The sequence below is a fragment of the Myotis brandtii genome, unplaced genomic scaffold (assembly GCF_000412655.1).
Source record: "Myotis brandtii unplaced genomic scaffold, ASM41265v1 scaffold43, whole genome shotgun sequence".
Taxonomy (NCBI): Eukaryota; Metazoa; Chordata; class Mammalia; order Chiroptera; family Vespertilionidae; genus Myotis; species Myotis brandtii.
The window spans coordinates 3,398,197-3,419,502 of record NW_005366455.1 but is presented as its reverse complement, the minus strand read 5'-3'; the positions used below and the strand labels follow the sequence as shown (position 1 = coordinate 3,419,502).

General features: G+C 44.8%; 1 protein-coding gene across 1 annotated transcript in view; it reads left to right on the top strand.

Moving 5' to 3' along the window:
- The window catches only part of PARD3B (par-3 family cell polarity regulator beta), an 868,889-nt gene that overhangs the window by 812,507 nt on the left and 35,076 nt on the right, over positions 1–21,306 (top strand). The window contains exon 22 of the mRNA XM_014546096.1: positions 1,946–2,025. Within this exon, the coding sequence (XP_014401582.1) occupies positions 1,946–2,025 (80 nt within the window). The remainder of the gene's footprint in view (positions 1–1,945; positions 2,026–21,306) is intronic.

The following is a 21,306-nucleotide window of genomic DNA, read 5'->3' as shown; positions in this document are numbered from 1 at the left end:
CAGAATGCTGACTGTCATCATCAGGCTGGCCCATTTTGGATATTTTTGCTGAAAGTATCAACTGGGAATTTTGTGGCCCCAAGAAAAAGATCAGTTGTAAATGTCTACAGCCCCACTAGGGAGACATAAGCATAATCTTTCCAACAACCACAATTATAGTAATCATCTTTAACATAGTTTTTGTATTTATGTTAATTCTTCCTCCATAAAAAAAAAATAAGTTGAAAACAAAGGAAAACTTAGTTGGGAGTGGCTGGCGACAACACTTCTATCCTTTGCTGCTTTTTCTGTGCCGTTTACTTGTCCCCTGTCTGTCCAACACCATCCTTGCCTCTGGCCTTTGTTAGAAAAGTCCATGTTAGACCCTCTCTCTGCAGTTCTTGTAAGTCTAGGGAGCTCGCTGGGTGGGTGTCCTCTCAGGTAAGTCCAGCCACTCCTGTTCTAGGTGTTGGTGAACTATGAAGAGGTTTTGTAGGATCCACTCTGAAGGGCCTCCTGTAATAAATCAACACCAGGAATAGTCTTTCCTACTCTACCTGAGTGTCTACACTTGCTTTGCAACACCTCCCCAACAAACCCTCCCTACACACACAGCCCACACTCGGATGCTGGTGAGAGCTAGGACATTGGATAGGAAGAAAATAGCTTCCAGGTTCAGTACTACCTAGAAAAATTTCTCCTACTGACCTGGACACTGCCACTTCCTGTGTTTCATAGCAAACTCTCCCTTCCCCCCAAAATAACAGCCCAGGTCTTCTATTTACCCCTTTCATGCCCATTATGCAAAGGCGACCTCGCACAAGGGCAAGCACATGAGTGGCCCACAAAGCCACATGAACAAGTGAGGAATTGGCCACTTAACAAGTACTTTTAGATTTTTTAAATTAATATTTTTAGAGAGAAAGAGAGAGAGAGAACAACAATGTGAAAGTGAATCGATAGGGCGGGAATTGAACTGGCAGCCTTTCGGTGCACAGGATGACGCCCAATCAACTAAGCCACACTGGCCAGGGCAACAGGTACTTTGACATCCCTGTAAGTGTTCATCCTGTTTTTAGTTGGTATAGTGGGTACGGAAGAAATATAGAAAGTCTTTAGATTCATGGAACTAGCAAACTTTGAGAAACTACTGGGATAGTTCCTGCCCTTCAGAGTTTCAGAGGCTGATAAAAGAGGCCCGGAGAGAGATGAACACAGGAATACATAGGAAAGGAGGAAAAACAATAAAGACCAGCACTAGCTAGAAAACAGTTAATCGCTTCTCTTTGGTTGCTCATAAGTGAGGGGACTAAGTGAGAGGGAAGCGGGCTTCATGGAAGCCGTGGAGTACACAGCTGGCTGTCACCAACACCTGCTGGTAAAGAAGGGTGTCATTGACAAGGTGCTTTGGAAAATACAGTCCTTGTCACAGCCAATAAGAGCCTAAGGAGACATAATGACTAAATGTAATATGGGATCCTGGAACAGGAAAAGGCATTAGGTAAAATCTGAACAAGCTGTGGGCTGTAGTTAACAATAATGTATCAATATTGATTCATCAATTGTATTTTAATCTGGCGTGTTAGTAACAGGGAAACTGGGTATATGGGAACTCTCTGTACTACTCAATTTTTTTGGACGTCTAAAGCTGTTATAGAAATGAAAGCCTAGTTTTCTTTTTTGCTTTTTAAAGTGTTCTTACAGCCTACAGGTTACCCCTGGCACGGTGACAGGAAGGAGTCAGTTTGACAATGACCCTTTTTGGAAAGAAGTGACTTTGTTGTTAAATGCCGTGCTTGTGGCTTGATCGTCAGTGCGCACAGCGACACCGAGCCCCTGCTGCTTTCCCAGGGTGGATTTTGGCAGGCGGCGGCAGCATTTGTGCACTGATTATAATTCTGAGATGCATTGTCAGTAACCGGGGTGTATAATGGATCTTCATCTCTAATTACTCTTCTCTCCACAGGTGTCTGGAAAGGGTCCAGATGGGAATGCGCACAACCTCCGCTTCGAGGGGATGGAGAGGCAGTATGCATCCTTACCCAGGTACCTCCCCGGCGGGTCTCTGTCACCCACTCCCCCACAAGTAAAGTCTTCCTTTCAGTCTACATGAGCTAGAAGTCTGGCTCTGAGATAGGGAATATGTTGTAATTTTGCCTCGCTGCCATTTGCTGCAGCCGCAGTGCCATCTTCACAACTGTGCTAATAATTGAAACACTTGTGGGTTACTTTTTAGGGGAAGAAAATAGTATATCATTGCAATGGAACATGTCAGCAAGAATATTGGATGTGGAATGGAAATCCTAAGCCATTGCTATAAAAGTGGTATTGAACACCCTACACCCAGCTTAGAGACAATAAAACAGTAAATCCCGATGCTTGCAGGTCCCCACGAGGAAGGGCAGGCCGACCTTTACCTCTGGGCTCCATGTGGGTGTTAAAAAGCAGGCGAGAAATGTGAACCTGGGAAGGCGTCCTTTGCTTGAGTTAGAATCTGACTGTGTTCTTTAGGCAATAAGCAAATATCTGTGAGAGGCAGGGGCGCGGCGCGGGAATGGGAGCGAGAACTGCGTGGGAAAAGTCCGTCCAGCGACTCTGGGCCTAACGCGATCCACCGATGCTGTAACTGGACGCCCTGAAAATGAGATACAGTTCTCAAAGGTCGGCGCTCTTATCTGTGAGATGAAGAATAATTTTAGTCTGCTCTCCGCGCACATGACAAAGAGGAAACCTTTCCAAAGGGGCATCACAGTGCAGCCACCCTGGGAGTTCAGTGAGTTGAGAGTGTGAGAATGAGTGAGCTGAGTGGGAGGGGGGAGCCAGGAAAGGTCAGGGAGAGCCAGGAAACTAACCTGCTGCAGTGTCTCCTTTAGCAAAAAGAGGAGGACCCCAGGTGGAACTGACCATCTGAGCCGAGCTGCGAAAGTGCTAACTCGGAACTGGAGGTGCCGTTTTGTTGCGCGTTGGTTAGATTTCCGTGTGTAAATTCATAACAACTCATAACAAAAAGAACCTCCTGAAAATTATACAAGGCATAGCCTAAGTGACCGTCCGCTCTTATCCATAGTATGTTGATTGTCAAACGTAATAAAATCTCAAGTCACACAGAGAACCAATTTCTAACACGGATTAGGCAGGATACCCCAAATACAGGATTTTAGAAGCTTCTGTGCCACTAGATTTTTTTACTCCCTGCTTTGCTTTTTTTTTATATTTTGTCTCACAGTTTTTCCCATCCTTGGTTTCCTTCCTCTCCCTACTTTCCCCTGGCCTCGTATCTTGTTTTCATTTAAAAAAAGATGGAAGTCGTCTCCAAAAGTTGTTTTAAATATAAAATTTCTGGCTTTCAGTGTTGAAGTGTATGGAAATTGTGGTTAAGGCAGATGGAAAGTAGTATGTTCTTGTGAGAGGGTAGAAAAAAAGGGAAAACTGGAAGCAGTTTAACATCTTCCTGGCCAACCTGAACTCAGACTGAGGCAATGGAGTTTTGGGTACAAATCAAAAACCGAAAGAACATTGAAAATTCTATAAATTTCAGTCACTCTTTCATTCCCCACCTACCTCTGGCTCCTCTATTCAGTATCAGCCCTGAGAACATGCAGACTGGAGACACAGTGAGTCCATCCTTAGTGAGTCCTTCCAGTCTAGGATGGGAAGCAGCAAATCACTTTTCATGCCGGTGCTACCAATGCCCAGATTCCTCATGATGAACATAAAGTCCTCTGAATCTCCAACTTCTATGTATTGTTATTATAAGCCCCGAAGTACTCCATCACGGCTGAATCACCACACATCTATTTCAGGATGGCACACTGCGGAGGGCGTTTTCTGACGAAGGCGATGCATTCATGCTGTGTGTGGCTCTGGAGCCATCACACATGTAGGAATTGATAAAATCCCGCCAGCCCTGAGAGTATCACTATGGCTGGATGCGAGCATCGTAGGTGGAAAACAAATGGGCCAACGGTCCACTCGCCACAAGCACCAGGGTGGGCGATCAGCTGCCTGAGCAAGCAGACCTCTGTAGCTACCTGGCAACCAGGTTGCCGTGATGGAGAATGAATAAGGCTCAAATGCACGAGATCCCTCTCACTGGTTTCTAAATGGGAGGAGGGCTCAAACTCGAAATGCCATCTCAATATCTAAAAGGAAGATGCTCTAATCCTTGCGGGGGGGGGGGGGCTCCTTATTTACCCAACAAGCAGCAGAATGCAGAGGCAGCGGCTGCCCTGCCGGCTTCTGAGAAGGTGGAGATTCTGCTGAGTGCCCGCAACATTTCCCCTGGTTTCCTGGTCTCCCGGGCCCTGGAGATCTCACCGTCCACTAATGGGGTCCCACCAGCCCCACTGCTCTCCCTTCTGCGGGCAGAGTTTGGAGAGCACCTCCTTGTAGCATTGGATCCCCTCTTTGTCACAGCAGCAGGAAGCTTTGACATATTTATGGGGTTAAATCTTTAAATAAAAGTAGGAATGATTCTATCAATAGGAAGTCAGTGGCCAACCTTATAGGGCAGTGGTTGGCAAACTGCGGCTCAGCAAACTGCGGCTCGAGAGCCACATGTGGCTCTCGAGCCGCAGTTTGCTGAGCCGCAGTTTGCCGACCACTGTTATTATGCTACTGCTGGGTTTGGTTCCTGTGTTGTTTGTGGATGGTTTTCGTGGGAGCTTTGAAGATAAACTCCATAATGTTGATTTATATGTCAAATGTGGAGCCATCGACACAGAGACAATGCTTCCCAGTGGACATATGGGGGGGAGCCCAGGTGAAGGGGCACCCCACTATGCTTTCATGGAGCTGTCATGTTAAAGGAGGCCCGTGCAGCCACTGCCAGGCTAAATGGCACTTCACAAAATTAAGCCAGAGCCCTAGCCAGTCCAGGAAAAAGACAATTCCTCGCATAGTAGTTATGAGGTTGCCTGAGGCTAAGGGCTAAGCGAAGTTAAGTATTATTGTTAAGCAATGTTAAGCCTTCTGCCTCGGAAGAAAAATGGCTTTATTTCTTTTCTCCTGGGGGTGTTGCTTTGGAAAGCAGAGCATGGTTGTAATACAGCCTCGTTAGCAAACACGGGCTTTTACCAGGGTCCGTGTTTTACTATCCTGTCCAGCCCCCAGTTTTTTATGGAAGTAAACAGCATGAAGAAAGCATCCCCTTATCCTTGCCTGACACAAGTTATTACTCACCTTGGGTGAGTAGGGAAGGGCTGTTTCCCAGGCTGCAATAACAGGCGAGCATTAATGTATGTATTTTTGCAAACAGCTTCTTTTTCATGGCAGCCTCCCAGCCCCTCTCAGATCTCCTGGCCCCATTCTGATTGCACAGGCTTCCTCCTGGCCAGTCCCTCAGCAGGGAACTCTACTCTCCCACCCCTAGCCTCTGTCATTCCCACCTGGCCCATCGCCGGCCCCACGGGACCCCATTATCCCTCCTCTGCAGATGGCTCAGCGCATCAGCACGTGACACTGCACTTCTGGGCTTGTCATCGAGTGTTGAGCCCTAAGGAGTGAGCCAAAAGGCACCACATCTCTTCTGTGGTCCTACGGACGTGGGCGGTGAAAGGTTGCCAGAGAAACTCATAAAACTGTGTTCATGGACTTCACTACAAGACCCACATTACCCAGCCCCAGCTGGGCCCCTGCTGCCGGCCAGGGCCTTTTAGCCGTGCTGTCAACTCCCCTGACTGTCCCACGGTGGCTGCTCCCGTTAACTCCTGTGGAGATGACCAAGGCCCCCAAGCCCCCCAAGCCCAATCTCTAGAGATGACCTCACTTCCTTTTCTTTATGACCTTGAAATAGTCAACATTAGCTTCTCAACTGCTGCGTCCTGCACTGCAGATTCCCTGTGTCTTCATTAACACACAGGTCCTGAGCAGAGACGGCAGAGACAATGACGACAGGACTTGGAGTCAGGCCATAGTTACAGCTCCAGCCATCACTCTCACCTGTGTGACCTTGGCTCATGATCTAACTGCTCCAGGCTCAGTTTTTCCATCTGTGAACTGGGGATGACCTTAGGGCCTCTGTGTAGTGCTGGTGTGAGTATTAAGTACAATAATATAAGCAAAACCCTCAGTGAAGAGCCTGCATGCCATATTTTAAGGACTTGCTTTAATATTATTAGCTCTCTTTCATTTTATCTCTGGGGAAGATGTGTTCCTTTCCTTAACGCATCAAACCCATACAGCAGAGCTTATTCTCACTGGCTTCTCGGGGACCCTGTACCAACAACTACCCCTCTTGCCTACATCTTCAAGCCCCTTGGCCATTGCTTTACTTCCCCTGCCTACTACTGTGCATGCAGAGGCTCAGCCACACAGTTTGCTGAGAATCCCACCACGTGGAGAAGGAGAGAGCTAATAGTTATGTGAGGCATAACTTAGGCTGAAGGATTAGCCAACTCTGAGAAAGGACCAGTCGTCCAGATGGTCAGGGGCAAGAGGACATGTCAAGCTGAGACGATCTGAACATACTGTGCTATGGACACGCTAGGAGACGGCACTTCTTTTAGATGAAAGTTCCTATAATGAGTACAGGATGCAGACTCAGGTCTAGGCAAGAGGCCATGGCCTGTCCAACAAGACCTAGTTCAGTCTTAGAATGTCCCCGGTGTGGAGACCGTATCCAGTGCGAGTTAGCCAGGAGGGCCGAACGGGACGTGCTAGTTCCCAGGACACATATGGTGTGGGAGCAGCACTCTGTTTACTGGTGAGAGGAAGTGCTGAGACACTGCTAAGATGCTCCTGTCGGCTCAGGACTGGGCAGCACCGACCATGCTGCTCTAATGCCTCACAGCCGCGCAGGGCTCGGGGGGCAGACTCACCCCATGAACTTGATCTAGTCCATCAGAGAAAATGAAGACCGTCCCTCAACCTCCCTTTCTCCTGCATTCCCACGTTTCCTACTTTAGGAAAAAGTGGCCTATGCCTGTGGGCTCTATTTCCTCACCACCCACAGACACTCTATCTCTTGCCCCAGGCTTCTGCCTGTCAGTGATGCTTCCCACTGATCCCGCCTCCAGCCCTTTCCTTTATGTAGACTCTTTCTGAGCAGCCTCCTCCATTCCTACAGATTCAGTTCTCATCACCATGATGTTGCAGAATGAACCCGGCTAACCTTCTGTCTCACTCTTCTTGTGGCCCCAGTTACAACTGTCTGCTTGGCCTATCCATCCCTTCCTTCCAAGATACTTCAAAGTCCCCATGCCAAAGCTGAACTCCCTCAGCTCTGCTTCATTTTAACTTCCATAATGTCTGTTGGCACCTTTCCTGTGTCACTGAAAATACCCTGAATTAGATTATGATTCTTCACTGTCCCTTTCCACCCCATTGGATTATAAATCCCTGGAAATAAGGATTGTGTTTTGTACCCATCAGTTTTTACACCCAGCACCAGGACCTAAACTAAGACCATGGACATAATACCAGTAGGTTTTTAATATATTGGTCTACAGATGAGGATAGATTTGTCTTTATATAAGTAAGTTATAGGAAAGAATTCCTCCCAAGCTTTCTTGACTATTTCAGGGCACTGTTTTTCAATATTAGTATTGATTTTTCATGAGGACATATTTTTCCCCTAGGATCAATAAAAGTTTTAGTGTGCCCTCATTATATACCAGGCACTGTTCTAAATGCTTTATATCTACTGACTGACCTTATGTTCACAGCAACGCTAAGACTCAGTAGCAACCCTGTCATTGTCCCCATTTCATATGCAAGAACACAGACATAGGGAAAGGAAGTAAAATTGCCCAAGTTCAACAGCTAGAAACAGCAGAGCTGGGATTTGAACCCAAGCAGACCAGCTGCAGGTTTGTACATTTAACCTCTGAGACTAAGGTTATCCAGCTCTGAGTCAGATCCAAACTCTGCGATTATCACACTCCCTTCATTTCATACTCCTCCTCTGTCTTTCTCACTAAACTGTAAGTGCTTTTGAGGACAGGGGCTGTGTCTTATTCATCTTTGTATATGACACAGACATTACTAATATACAGGTTAGGTAATGCCTTTCCACCGTCTCTGTAATGCTGTCATAAAATCAATTCTTTCCCATTCCCTCGAGTCCTTCCCTTGAAATATGAACAGTTTAATGTGTAATTGCTAGATGAACATTAAGCAATATACTTTGCCTACCAAAAAGAGACTCCTGTTTTGTTAGAACACTCCCGAGAGATGAGAAAGCAGTATCTGCAAATTGGTGCTTTGGTTCTTTAAGATTAGGAATAATCTCTACCAGGAAGAAATAAAATGACGATAAATTATCTGGTGGAAACCTTCATGACACCCCCGGGGTGAGAGACACTCTCTCCCAGGCTGATGTGAGACGGAGGCCCGTGCAGGCTGTGTGGCTTCCCGTCCTGGCGTCGCTCTCACCCGTGTTACGTAGTTACTTGAACTTCTGACGCAGCCTTAACTTGGCTGTATCATGAGAAGCGGCATCCCAGAACTGAGTTCTGGTAGAAAGAGCAACTTTAGAAGGAGCAGACAGCTTATGCTTGCTGCCTAAGAACCTAAAATACACTAGCTTTCTAAGCGTGTTCCCAGTGTTGTGATATTGGGTGGGATGGTGTTCAGATCAGAGGAACGAGCCGTAAGAATGTGCTTCTGCTGTAACATTTTGGTTGGTTCGTGTTGTCGGTTTCAGCTTTCTTCCCTACATATGCTCTTGCCCAGCCCCAGGAGGACTCCAGGCCCACGTGTGCAGCTGACTTTGAAGTTCGCAGCGTGCACAGCACCTCCTCCTTGAGAACATCTTGTCTGGGCCCCCTCTGCGTCCTTGGTTGTCATTGCCTCGCTGCTCCAAGACACTCACCCTCTCTCGTTCATTACATTCTTTTCTCCATTTAGCCTCCGCTCTGCTCATGGCTGTTGCGTTTTCCATGGCCAACTTGGCATTGTTTTTATGACACTTGCTAAGCAGGTGGCAGTGACATTCGAGTTCTGCAAAGATATCCACCAGTGCCCAGGCCTGGTCTTGGCTGAAGCGAACCTAGACAGTATAAAATGACTTCGATGAGAACTTGAGCGGTCAGCACACTGGGCGTCTGTGTGTGTGTCAGGTGTGGGCCGGGTTTGGCCATCTGGGCCCAGAGACGCTGACAAAGTCCCCACACTGCCTAATTGAGTGCTTCTCTCTGCCACAAGGCCAGTGTGACAAGTAAGGTGCTTCATGCGAACATGCGGACCGCTCCTTGCAGTCAAGGCTGGATTTGAGGTCATTGCAGCTAAAAGTAGTCCTTGTCCCCACGTCTCCAGACAGGGGCCTGTCACCCTTCATCTGATACGGCGAATCGTGGCCAGTCTCTCTGACACCTTCCGGGTGGCACAACTTTATCTGAACGGCCCTTTCTTGCCGTGAAAAGCCACCTTTCAGAGCTCAGGGCTGCGGCTGCTGCTCTGACTTTGCAGGAATGTGAAGGCAGCTGAAGAGCTTGTCTAGATCGCATCTCCCGCATCCGCATGTGACAGAGTTGAATGCCTCTTGAAGTTCAATGACACTCTTCGCCCACCAGAGCCAGCTTCTCCTCCTTGCTCCTCGGGCTCCCGTATTGGAAATCTCGTCCCTGCTTCCCTGCCCTGTGGAGTCAGCTGCCTGCTGGACTGGCCTCTCTGACACCACCTCCCTCTTAATGCAGAGGACACGATGATGAATTAGCAGCAACTGAATTCTTTGTGAGATTAAGATGTCTCCATTGTCAACTCAAACTTCCTGAAAAATGCAAAAAGCCCTCGCGTGTAATAGTGCCTTCAGATGCCAAACGGCTGAGATCAGGGGGTTAATGCTGCTGCCATGTCGTTTTTATGTCACTTAGTTCCTCTGATAAAAGTCCATTTTAATAACACTTTTCATCATTTCCTCCTAGGCAATATATCCTTGATGCCAGTTAGAATATTTGATATTAATTATTCAATTGAAGGCCTCCATTATGAGTTTAGCTAGAATATTAGTGATTTAAAACATGTTAAGACCCATTACAGGACTGATGTCCCCAAAATAATTTTAACTGAACTTTGATAGACCACATATGTTAAATTCCATACATTCTTACTTTTCCCCCATTTTCCATAGAAAATTCTAAACTACTACATGTTTTCTTGTTAAGTACTCTTTTAGAGGCAGAGTGTGTGCCTGCTATTTTAAGAACGCCAGATCTGACACTACCTTGAACTTGAAACGTGTTACACTCGGTAGGCTGACTTCCATGCTTTCCCTCCTGCACACATTTCAGGAGCTTTAGCATTTATTTCCCACTTCTCCAGACAAGAGGAAAGGCTGCTTTGTGCCTAGGCAACTGCTCAGGTTTGAGGGTTGCTCTGCACCTAATTTCTCACGCTCTTTGGCTGTTCTGGAAGTTTTCCTGGTGTATCCTCATCCTGCCCTCTCTGCCTCCAAAAGCTCCTACACGAGGGTCATTGCTGTGAGTTTCTGGACTGGGCTGCACTGTTTGCACGGTCCACCCCTCATGCTGCACCCACCTCCTCTGTCTCCATCTCCCTAGCCCTTTGTGCCTGTCCCATGACTCATGTTCCTGGATTTGCTGTCCCTAGATTTGTCCTCAGGCCAACCAACTGCAGGCAGAGACACTGAATAAACCGAATGCATTAGCTCATGATACTCTCTGGTGTGTATGTGTTTATGAGGCTGGTGTTGTATGATTATATAAAATGCCATTTCATCACTAAAACAGACAGGCATCTTGGATGAAAAGCGAGTGCATCCCCAAATGCGTGAACACATGATGTTATTCAACAAGAATATTTAAGAGTAAAATCACTGGGTGGAGTTTCCATTTTTATGAACCCAAATCTGCATGTAGATGGTTTCAAAGATGTCATGTTTACTCCTAATCTGTCCAATTATACTTGAAGAGAAAATCAAGCTACGAACAATTAGGGCAACGGAAGTAAGAGGAGTATTGTAAATGCACTGAGTCCCTCCCATGGGCTAGGTATGTTACGTGCATCGCCTCATTGATCCGCACCCTCTAACTGCATAGTGGTCATTATGACGGCTGTCATTCGCAATAGAAAAATATCCATCCTCCAAGTGGCACCCAAACAAGGATTCAAACTCAGTTCTCTATGAGTTTTATTTCACTGTGCGCTGCCCTGAACACAGACCGTTTAGGGAGAGGCTGGAATACATCAGCTTTTTCTCGAGTAGCATGAGTTCATGGGAAGAAAGACAGCTTAGACCATGTTAAAAACATCCGTGTTCATTGTCTTTTAGAACTCAAAGAACATGAAAAATGTTCCAACCTAGAGGTGGTGAAAAAGTAATAAAATACAGTGAGGAAAACAATAGGGAAGTCATGGAGGAAAAGAAAAATGCTTTAGAAGTTTGCCATTTTTATTCTTATATCACTATGAGATGCTTTCCCTAAGTGAAAACAAGATGGCCACATTTTCCTTACGACTAAGAGGATGTACATGGCTCTGCCTAGGGCTTTGCAGGCATAACCGTCACACCCCCGTGTGCATGGCCCCGATCCCCAGACCCCAGGCTGCACTCCGCACTATCCTTCCACAGAAACACTTGCAGTGGGGCATGCAGGTAGCCACTAACACTTGTTTCGTATCTAATTGTGCTCCAAGAACTCCGGTGGGTCCTTTAAATATGTCACCTCATTTCTAGTAACAATCCTGGGGTATTATTATCCCTATGTTATGGATGAAGAAACTGAGGCTGAGAGATGCAGAGTGGTATGGCCAAGACCGCACACAGAGTAATAAGGGGCACTTTGAATTCAGTCCAGCTCTTCCCTGCCCAGAAACCTCCAGAATCTCCATGAATCAGGTTGTCTTGTGCTAGGTTGGCTGTAATCAGGTAGAAGTACTCAGTGACCATCCTGTACTGCAGCAGCTCTCGCTGTGTCCACCCCCCAACCCCTGCATGTGCGCATACACACACACACACACACACACACACACACACACACACACATCTCTGCAATATGTAACTGCAGGACATTAAAATGCAAAAACCCCTAACAGGCATTCAAAATTACTAAGAACCACAGAGCTCCCCTGAACACATGTACTAGTAAACACCCACTTCCTTCCAGCCGAAATATCTTTTAAACAGTGCTCTTTTTTAAAGACTGCCTCTTTGTTATGCTGGTGTTTAAAAAATATATAGCCGTCGGTTCCACTTCAGCAATTTTTGTAGCCAGGAAAGTATTGTTGCTCTGTTCACATATAGTCCTGGCAGATCCTCGGGGGACGTGGCTGGGATGTACGTGCCAGAAAACTGTGGAGGGATGGCTTTTATAGACTCTGTTGCTTCAAGTCCAGAGAAGAGAGCTTTGGCAGTCAGTGACCATGGAGGTGCCATATGAGCCCATCTGTGCCCTGGATTTCATGTGACACGGGCCCCATGACCTCCGTCATTGTGCCAGGAAACACCTTGGTCCAGCTCCATTATTTCTCGCAAAGGCAAACATTTGTGGTACAAATGTGGGAAGGGGTGGTACAAATAGAGCCACATCCAGAATGTGTTCCTGCCTATATTCCAAGTCTTCAATTAAGCCTGGATAGAAGTGGTTGGGGTTTGTCCCAACAGAGGGTTGTGCCACTCCACAATTAGCAAGACTGACCCTCATGGCTGGACACGGAATGGCATGTTAAATAGGTGGGAACCTGGCAATTCTCATTGGCCACTCTCCACCAACAATACGCTCTGGGGCATCATTAGCAGCCTTTGAACTTGGCCATTGCTTGAAAGTGAAGACAGGGCGTTGACTGCTCAGATAAGGTTTCTGCCCACTAATTGCTTGCGTGTAGCCGAGGCAAATGCAGACCCATTTTCAGAAATGATAGTGTCTGACAGCCTGGTTTGTGCAGGGCACTGGAAAGAGCTTAATTGTTGCAACAGAGGCTTAAGATGGAAAATAAGCACGCCGAGCTATTTTGAGAAGGAACTCGCCACAATGAACTTTTCCCGCTGGAAACAATCCTATAAAATCAGGATTAGAATTTGTGCTGGGTCACTTTCTACTGCTCTGTTGGTGCCTTTGACAATTTATACTGGATGGCCTACACTGTGCAATACCCTTTTACAGTTTTTTCCAACATCAGAATCAGGTCCCTATATAAGACAGAGCTTCTGGACGATGTTTTGTATGAGTAATTTCCAGATGCATTAATGTGTAATGTGGCCACGATAAAGTGATGGCTGCCTTCTGCGGGTTACGTATAGACAGGTCGCTTATGTTACCACCTTATCAATAGCTTGAATTCCTCAGTTTGTTCTTTTTCTGGTCAGTCCTTTCTTATCTGATTTTTTTTTATTCAGGTTAGTCCTGAATGGTTCAGAGTAAATTGTGCAACTTTATTAGCCTGAACAGATGAGCTAGAAAAATCGCATATCTTTTCTACTTTCTTCATTCAGCAACTCTTCACTGACTGCCTACCAAGTTCAATATACTCTGTAGGCCTTGAGGATACAATAATAAGCCCATAAGACAAAGCTCTCTACTGTGAGTCTTACATGTAGTGGAAGGTATAGTCATTGTACAGTCACAAAGTACACATAAAATTGCAACTCTGCCCGTTATGAAAAAGGAGAGATATGTCATTCAAGAAAATATGGGAAATTGAACTAAATCAAGGCAGGGAGTGAGACTTGAGCTATGGTCTAAAGGAGGTCAGAAAGAAGAAATAATTAATATTCCAAACAGAGAGAACACATGCACAGGCCCTGTGGTGGAGAGAGCCTGGTGAACGGGGAGACTGAGAGAAGGCTGTGTGGCTGGGACAGAGACCGCGAGGGTAGAGCGGGAGAGGTAGGTGGAAGGCAGGTCATGGGTGGTTAAGTGAAGGATGTTTACGTATATTCCAACGCTAACTAGAAACCATATGGCTTTTAAGCAGAATAATGTCATGGTCAGATTGTGTTTCAGTTATTTTTTCTAGCTGCAGGCTGGAGAATAGAGTGGAGGGAGGCTGGAGTGGGTGCCAACCACTTCAGAGATCATTGCTGTCCTTCCTGTGAGAGATGTTGGTAGGGTGTACAAGGGTGGTGGTGATGAGAGTAGAGATGGAAAGAGATGGTGGAGAGAACTGACAGTGATGATGGGTTGCATGTGGAGGTGTAGGGGATAAGGAAAGCCAGGAGTCAAGAATGAACGCACACACAACAGCTGGGTGGAGGTACCGTTCCCCAAGGAAGGCAATGCTGGCAGAGGACTAGGTTTGGAGAGAGGCTTGTGAGTATGGTTTGAGAGGTGTTAGATTTGAGGTGCCCTTCAGACTTCCAGAAGGAGCCCCAGCAGTGTGGAGTCTCTTACTCCAAAAGTTCAGAACGAGGCAGATGATCAGGGCAAATCGCACAGGCCTGGCTGCCGGTCTGTGGTTGTGACATGTCTTCACTGCTTATGTGGACAGCAAAGTCTTATCTATCACTGTCTGTGTAATTTCATTCTGGAAATTACATTTTTCTCATATAGGAAGAACTGGTGACTTAACGCCATCTGGCAGTCTGTGACTAAGCACAGCTCTGACCCCATGAAGCATAGGCATGAGGGTGAGAAGAAATCATTTGAGGAACTCTGTTGTGCTTATAAAACAGAATATCCTTATTCTTCCGAAATATGCACTGAAATATTTAGGGGTAAAGAGGCATATGTCTCCAAATTATTCTCAAATGGTTCAGGAAATAATAATAGGGATGTATACTAATATGTGTATGTGTGTTCATGTTGCATATGGAGAGAAGGAGGGGGTTGGGAAGGGAAGAAAGTGAGGGGTGGTGAAAAGAATCAGTGATAAAGTAAATGGGGCAAAACATAAGGATTTGGTGTACCTGGCTAATGGATATATTGAGTTCCTTGTATTGTTGTGGCAATAGCAACAACAACAAAAAAACAAGGAACAGTGGAAGCTCCCATAATTTTCGAGTACAAACTCAAAAAAAAAAAAAAAAAAAAAAAAAAAAAAAATGCCCTCATTCTGGAGTCTTGGGCTAGGTTTGCCCCAAAAGCGGACCCTGAGATAAAGGCTTTGGAGCAAGTGATTTTATTTGGGAAGCGTTCCCAGGAAGCACTTGAAGGGGAGCGAGGGGAGGAAGGCAAGAATGCCGGGATGGAGCGCATTGGAAGCAGGTCACTGCTGCAGGCAATGGATCAGTTCTGCTGGGGCCTCTGGACAGGGTGCGGGTGGACTCACACCCTGCCCCTCGGAGGGGCAAGGATATTGCGCTGTGTGTCTTCCAAGTCCTATTCCTCATTGGCTAATAGTAGTTCCTAAGGGAGCCAACTTCTGCCCACCCAGTGCACTGGTGAGAGGAGGCCTCAGCCATGAAGCACAGATACTTGGAGGAAGTCCTCCAGTAGACCAGAAGTGATGGCGAGATATGGGTGAGGCACGGCAGCAAGGCTCCACTGGCGAGTGTGCAGTCTCAGGGGGCAGGTGGATCAGTCCTGGTTGCCTTTGATGAGAGAAAATTAAGTAATTATTCAGTAGCCCCAGGCGGTCTTGATGCCTGCATTTTATTTTTGGAGAAATTCTGTGAATTGGTTGTCTTATGTGGTACTCAATGAACAACCATAGCATGGACAGAGCAGCCCAAGAACATCACCCCAGAAGAACGGAATCCTGGTTTCTCTTTGTTTCACTCAAATGTACAGTCCATCAGCATGCTGTAAAGTCTCTGACAAGTTCATTTTCTGCTGAGCCCATGCTCAGAATGTCACTGAAGTACAGTAGCACCTCTGGGAATGCCCCTGAGATTGTGGAAAGCCTCAGCAAATGAAAACTGGCACTAAGGTGCCTAACTCCTGCATGCAATGAATGACGGCAGTCACGTGACTTAGGATCGTGCTGTAAACACATACCAGGTCAAGTTCTGCATGGATTTCAACATGACGCCTGTGCTCAAATTAAGAATAACAAAAATTTGCCCAAATGCAGGGATAGTCCTATAGCCCTGGTCATGCCACACCTGTGGTCTCTATAATCTCACCTTAATGTGAGACTTCATGCTAAGATACCAGTGTTAAATGTAGGAAACCTGTAAGACTAGATCAGTCACATCCAGTTCTATAAAGATGCTTAAGCTCATCTTCCTGAAAACAAAAAGTACTTGTCATAAGACACGCAGGCAACAGGATAAATTCCTAACGTGTGAATATTTTAAAAGTTCTTGATATATATTGCCTGACCAATCTCTATAAAAGCTGTACCAACTTGCACCCTCACCAGCATTATCAATTTAATAGGTTAAAAATAACAATTACGACCACAAACTGTTTTTTTTTTCAATCCTCACCTGAGAAGTGAGGATATTTTTTCCATTGATTTTTAGAGAGAGTAGAAGAGAGGAAGGGAAGGGGGAGAGAGAGAGAAACATTGGTGTGAGTGAGACACTTCGATTGGATTGGTTGCCTCTTGCTGGTGCCACAACCGGGGACAGGGATGGAATTTGCAACCGAGGTACATGCCCTTGACTGGAAATTGAACCAGAGACCCTTCAGTCCACTGGCCAACACTCTAACCACTGAGCAAAACCAGCCAGGGTGATCACAAACTGTTTTAATTTGTAATTTCTTTACTCTTAGTAAGTTTGAACTTTTCTCATGTGTTTATTGGAATTTGCATTTTTTTCAGTCTGTTGTAATTTATCATTTGCATTCATCTTTTACTTCTTGACTTACTAGATCTCGTCAGATAGTATTAAGAACATTAACATGTCACATGTTAACATTATTTAACTTTAAATTTATAGTTAATAGGAATTGTCATTTTTATAGTTAAATCTTTGATCTTTTGCCTTATGGCTTATTCATCTGCTTTATATACAAAACATTGTCTCCCATCATGAGGCCATGTATTTGCCCATATTTTCTTCTAGTTATTTATTATTTTATTTAGTTTTCATTTATTTGTTCTACTGTGGGAAATCTTTGAACACACATGTCATCCTGAGCAGCAATGTACTTTCACATTTCTGAAGGAAGGTGAGTGAGAGAGTTTTGTGACTCAGTCAGATTTACGGAATTAGAAGGATTGACTGTAAACTCTTAAAGGGGTCGTTCATAAAAATCCTCATATTATGATTTTTATGTGACTAGCAAGTGTTGGGTGTTTTTGTGTCGTTTTTTTCCCAATAAGATGATAATGGATTCACAGAGAAGATTTAATTTATAAAATTTATGAGAAAATACCCAAACACTCACTTACTGTGCTGACGTACCTTCAATATCAGAGCGGATGTGAGAGTTTTAGCGAGAAGCCTCATTGTGGCCTCCTGCCTCTCAGTCCCACACATCATAGTGTGCATGTGTCCTCCTGTTCCACACCCAGCCTCCCTGCCTGCTTCTAGAGAGGACAAAACCTTCCCAGCATATCAATCCCAGAAAGCAAACTCCTGCCTCTGTGCCCTCACTCCCCTCCCCTCATCACATCCTCCAGTGCTGGCCTACTTGCGTGTCAGAGGCCACTCTTGTGTGATCACCAAGGCTGCCTTCCCTGCATTTGAAACTAACATTCTGTTCCCACCCCCAGAAAGTAAAGAGGGAGGGGGAGCTCTCAGGAGTCTGAGTAGACAGCAACATTTTTTGGAACAAAGAGTACTATACTGATCCCACTTTAAATTATAGCAGCATAAAACCACAGGAAACCCAAAGAAAGTACAATATTAACATTAAGCCATAGCCACCCTTGCCATATATAACTTAGATAAATAATCCATTTTATGTATGTAGGGTATGGTACTATAGCTGTTCACGTGCCACTGGCAACAGTTGATATTTAAAAAGAATAGAGACATTAGCTGCTGGTAGATGGCAAATGTATTTTACTCAGTCTTGTTCTTAAAAGCTAAATGTCCTCAAGTACTGATCAAGAGCTAAAAATTTAAGGGCTGCTATATCTTTGTCTCATAATATGGATTTGTGGCTTCATCTAGCCTTTTCTTGACCTTTTTGCCTAATGACGGAATATTAATAAGAGAAAGATGGTTTCATAAAACATCCTCTGAATGTGAATGTTTTTTTTTACACAAGAGTAATTTCAAGTGGCTAAAGATTGAATGAGCTAACCTGGAACTAACAAACTGCTCACTGTCTCAGCCAAATTGGGCTAAATGCTGAAAGGCATTCCTTAAGATGTCAAGAAGGCGGAGGATCAAGCCATCGGGCCATGGAGTACAGCTGTTGGACCACCTTTTGCAGTCTCCAAGGGACCGACCAAAGAAAATTCAGCAGAGAAAATATTTCAAAGAATCAACAGGGAGAGAGTAAAGCAAAAATAACCAGATATCCCCGAAGACTCTCTTGCTATTATGAAGAAAGCTAGCATAGACTAACAGGGTTTGGCTTTTATCAACCCTAATAAAAGTCACTTGGCTCTTCGTTGAGAAGCACAGTTGGTACAATATGGAAAGGTTTTAAAGACCATTAATTTCTTGAAATGAAACAGCTGGCCTTATTGGCTATTAAATAATGAGCCAGATTCTCCCCAGTGCCTAAGTGTCTCTCTAGTAGTAAATTAGTCATTTAGGGAGGCACATTAAGTCTTGAAGAAGATGAGAGTTTGACTTAGTACGCTTTGTGTGTGGGAGGAAAGTGGTAGGGAATCTGGCTGAAGCTGAGCCCAGAAAAGATGGAGACAGGCTGGCATCGGATAGAAGGAAGTAAACCTGTGACTTGTGTTCGTGTGACAGCTGAGAGGAGTGTAGGAAACTTGAGAAGTTGGATTGTGAGGGACATTTAATCTAGTGTTCTATCGTTGGATAAGATCATGATGGTAGCGAGAGTTGACACTTTGTTGATTGATTCATTCATCCATTCAGTAAACTTTTAGTTGGACAATCCTGTGTAGCTGTCACTGAGCTAGGCGTTGAGAAAATATTCCTTACTGAAACACCGCCTTTGGCTCTATAGCTTTACAGTCTAGGCTGGTGGCTTGGGTAAGGAGTGAAAGAGAGACAAATCAATAGAGATTGCAATACAGAATATCAAGTGCTAAACATTTTATATGCACACGTTGAATCTGAGGTGAGGAAGAGGCAAGACACGTAGTTGTGAAGCACCTGATGCAGCATGCCAAGAAGTTGGACTACTCAATAGCTCTCAGCCACTGGAGGCGTTTAAAACCAGGGGATGGTTTGATCTGGTTGGCATTCTGGAAAAATCCCCCTGATAATTTTATGGAGAATAAATTTTAAGGATGAGGCTAGAATCAGGAAAGACAATGGGAAGCTGTTGATGTAATTCCTGTGGAAAAGCCTTAGGCCTGACCTGAGGCTGTCACAGTGGGCAATGCCAGGAAGGGAAGAAAGGCGTGTACTGTTAAGAAGATTCACCTTGACATGTCTTGGTGGCTGGTTAGATGTGTGGTCCGTGAGGGAAAAGGTAATACGAATAAGTCTGAAGTCCAGAGCTTGGACAACAGGGTGGATGTAGGTGCCATTCTCTTTAGTAGGTGATGAAGGAGGGATGCAAGGTTTGATGGAAGAGCCTGAGAAGCATGTTGGGAGGGCACATAGAGAACTAGAGTCACCCATGTGAATCACCTAATGAGAGCTGAGAAGTTTACACCAAGAGAAAGCAGGTTTATGAAGCTGCCTAATTCCAAAAGTACAAATTGAATCCCGAAACAGTATTTTGTTTTGCTTAGTTTGTCTGCAGAGGAGGGGATTTCAAAGATATAGATGTCTCCAAACTCAGACTATATTATTGCTCACTATTACCAGTATTCAGGTGATGGGAAAGTATCAAATGAGAAAAAATCATCTCTGGGAAAGCCACCTTCTTTTTTCACCCAGCACATCAACAGTTAATAAAACATCAATATGACTATCAGGAAATTTATACTCTATGTAAGAAGTAGAAAATTGCACAGGTTGCAGACTAGGCAAATTAACAGTTCTTTCTCTGTCAGCACTTAAAATCTATACCGTGGTTTCTCTCTATAGTATGGGGTGAAATGTGCCAAAAAATTGGCTTAGATGATGTAAGTATCTGAAAATATGGAAGAAATTATATATTGGGGGAGAAAGGAGAAATTCTCATACGTTAGAAGGTGTTGACAACTTCACCACAGAATAGCAAAAATGTCCTTAAAGATAAAACACTTATTTCAGAATTTCAGAAACCACAGTTGCAATGTTATACTATGTACACCAAAGTCATTTTTAGAAAGAAAATTGACATCAAAGTTTCCTAAACCGGTAACCCTTGTGGCAACTGCGTGATGAGAACCACATTCTTCAGGAATGTGAAAAGCATCAAATTAAAAGGGTGGAGAGTTCATGGGTTGCCTGGAGAGAACTTAGCAACGGCAGACAACAAACAGGACTAAACATGTCACTCAATGTTTTCTGCAAGGCAAGGTGTCGTTGTGGTGCCAGTTGTGTTATGGTTCCAGGAAGAGGCTTCCAGGTGGATGGCCATGAACTATCCCAAAGTTCCATGTGAGTCTTGTCATTGTTAGTCACATGTTCCACTCCAGTAGACAGTTGCTCCTCTAGAATAATTCCAAAAACCCCTATAGCAACAGTCATCTGTTCTTCTCAGAGAGACACACTAGTCATTCCGGGTAGTAAAGACCCCACTTTCCAGTATAGACTGGAGTCAATACAGACTCATTGACTTAATGCTCTAACTTGGGGCCATGTCACATCAGTTTAACATGTTGCCTGAAACTTGAACAGGACACAAAGCCTTTCCTGTCAGTTACATTAATGAGTTTAAAAATGGGAATTCCTGGGCCAAGATGCATGTGATAATATCTTATTCTTTTCTATGTGGACAAGGAGAGGGAGCTAGAAGCCAGGGAAACATTGGGACCCGTAGGAGCTGTAAGTGGACAGAAGCCACTGAGGAGTAAAACGCAGAGATGGCATACCAGAGTTAGCATTTACAGACTTAAAAATAGAGCTGTGGCTTCATCTGTCCAAAAAGAAGGGCACATCTGTCTTTTGTCAGTGGCCCATATTACGGGAAAGGGAAAGCCACAGGCTGCCTCTGTAACTGCTCTCGGGCTCTAGCAAGAGCAAGGCATGCTCTACATCAGGATACATGTCTGAGTGGCCTATTTGCAAATGTCAGTCAAAGCCAAGAAAAATGATTCTTTGAAGAAAATGTTTTTCTGACTTTTAGGCTTGAGATGGGGCAAGGAAATAGGAAAATAATGTAAGGAGGTACTAATTCAGAGGATTTAACGTAGTGTGGGTGATAAGTAAATTTTTTAAGAACAAAGCCAACGTACATGGATTTTATATTTTAATCCCATTGGGGCCAAATTGCAAAGAAAGAAAGAAAGAAAGAAAGAAAGAAAGAAAGAAAGAAAGAAAGAAAGAAAGAAAGAAAGAAAGAAAGAGAGAAA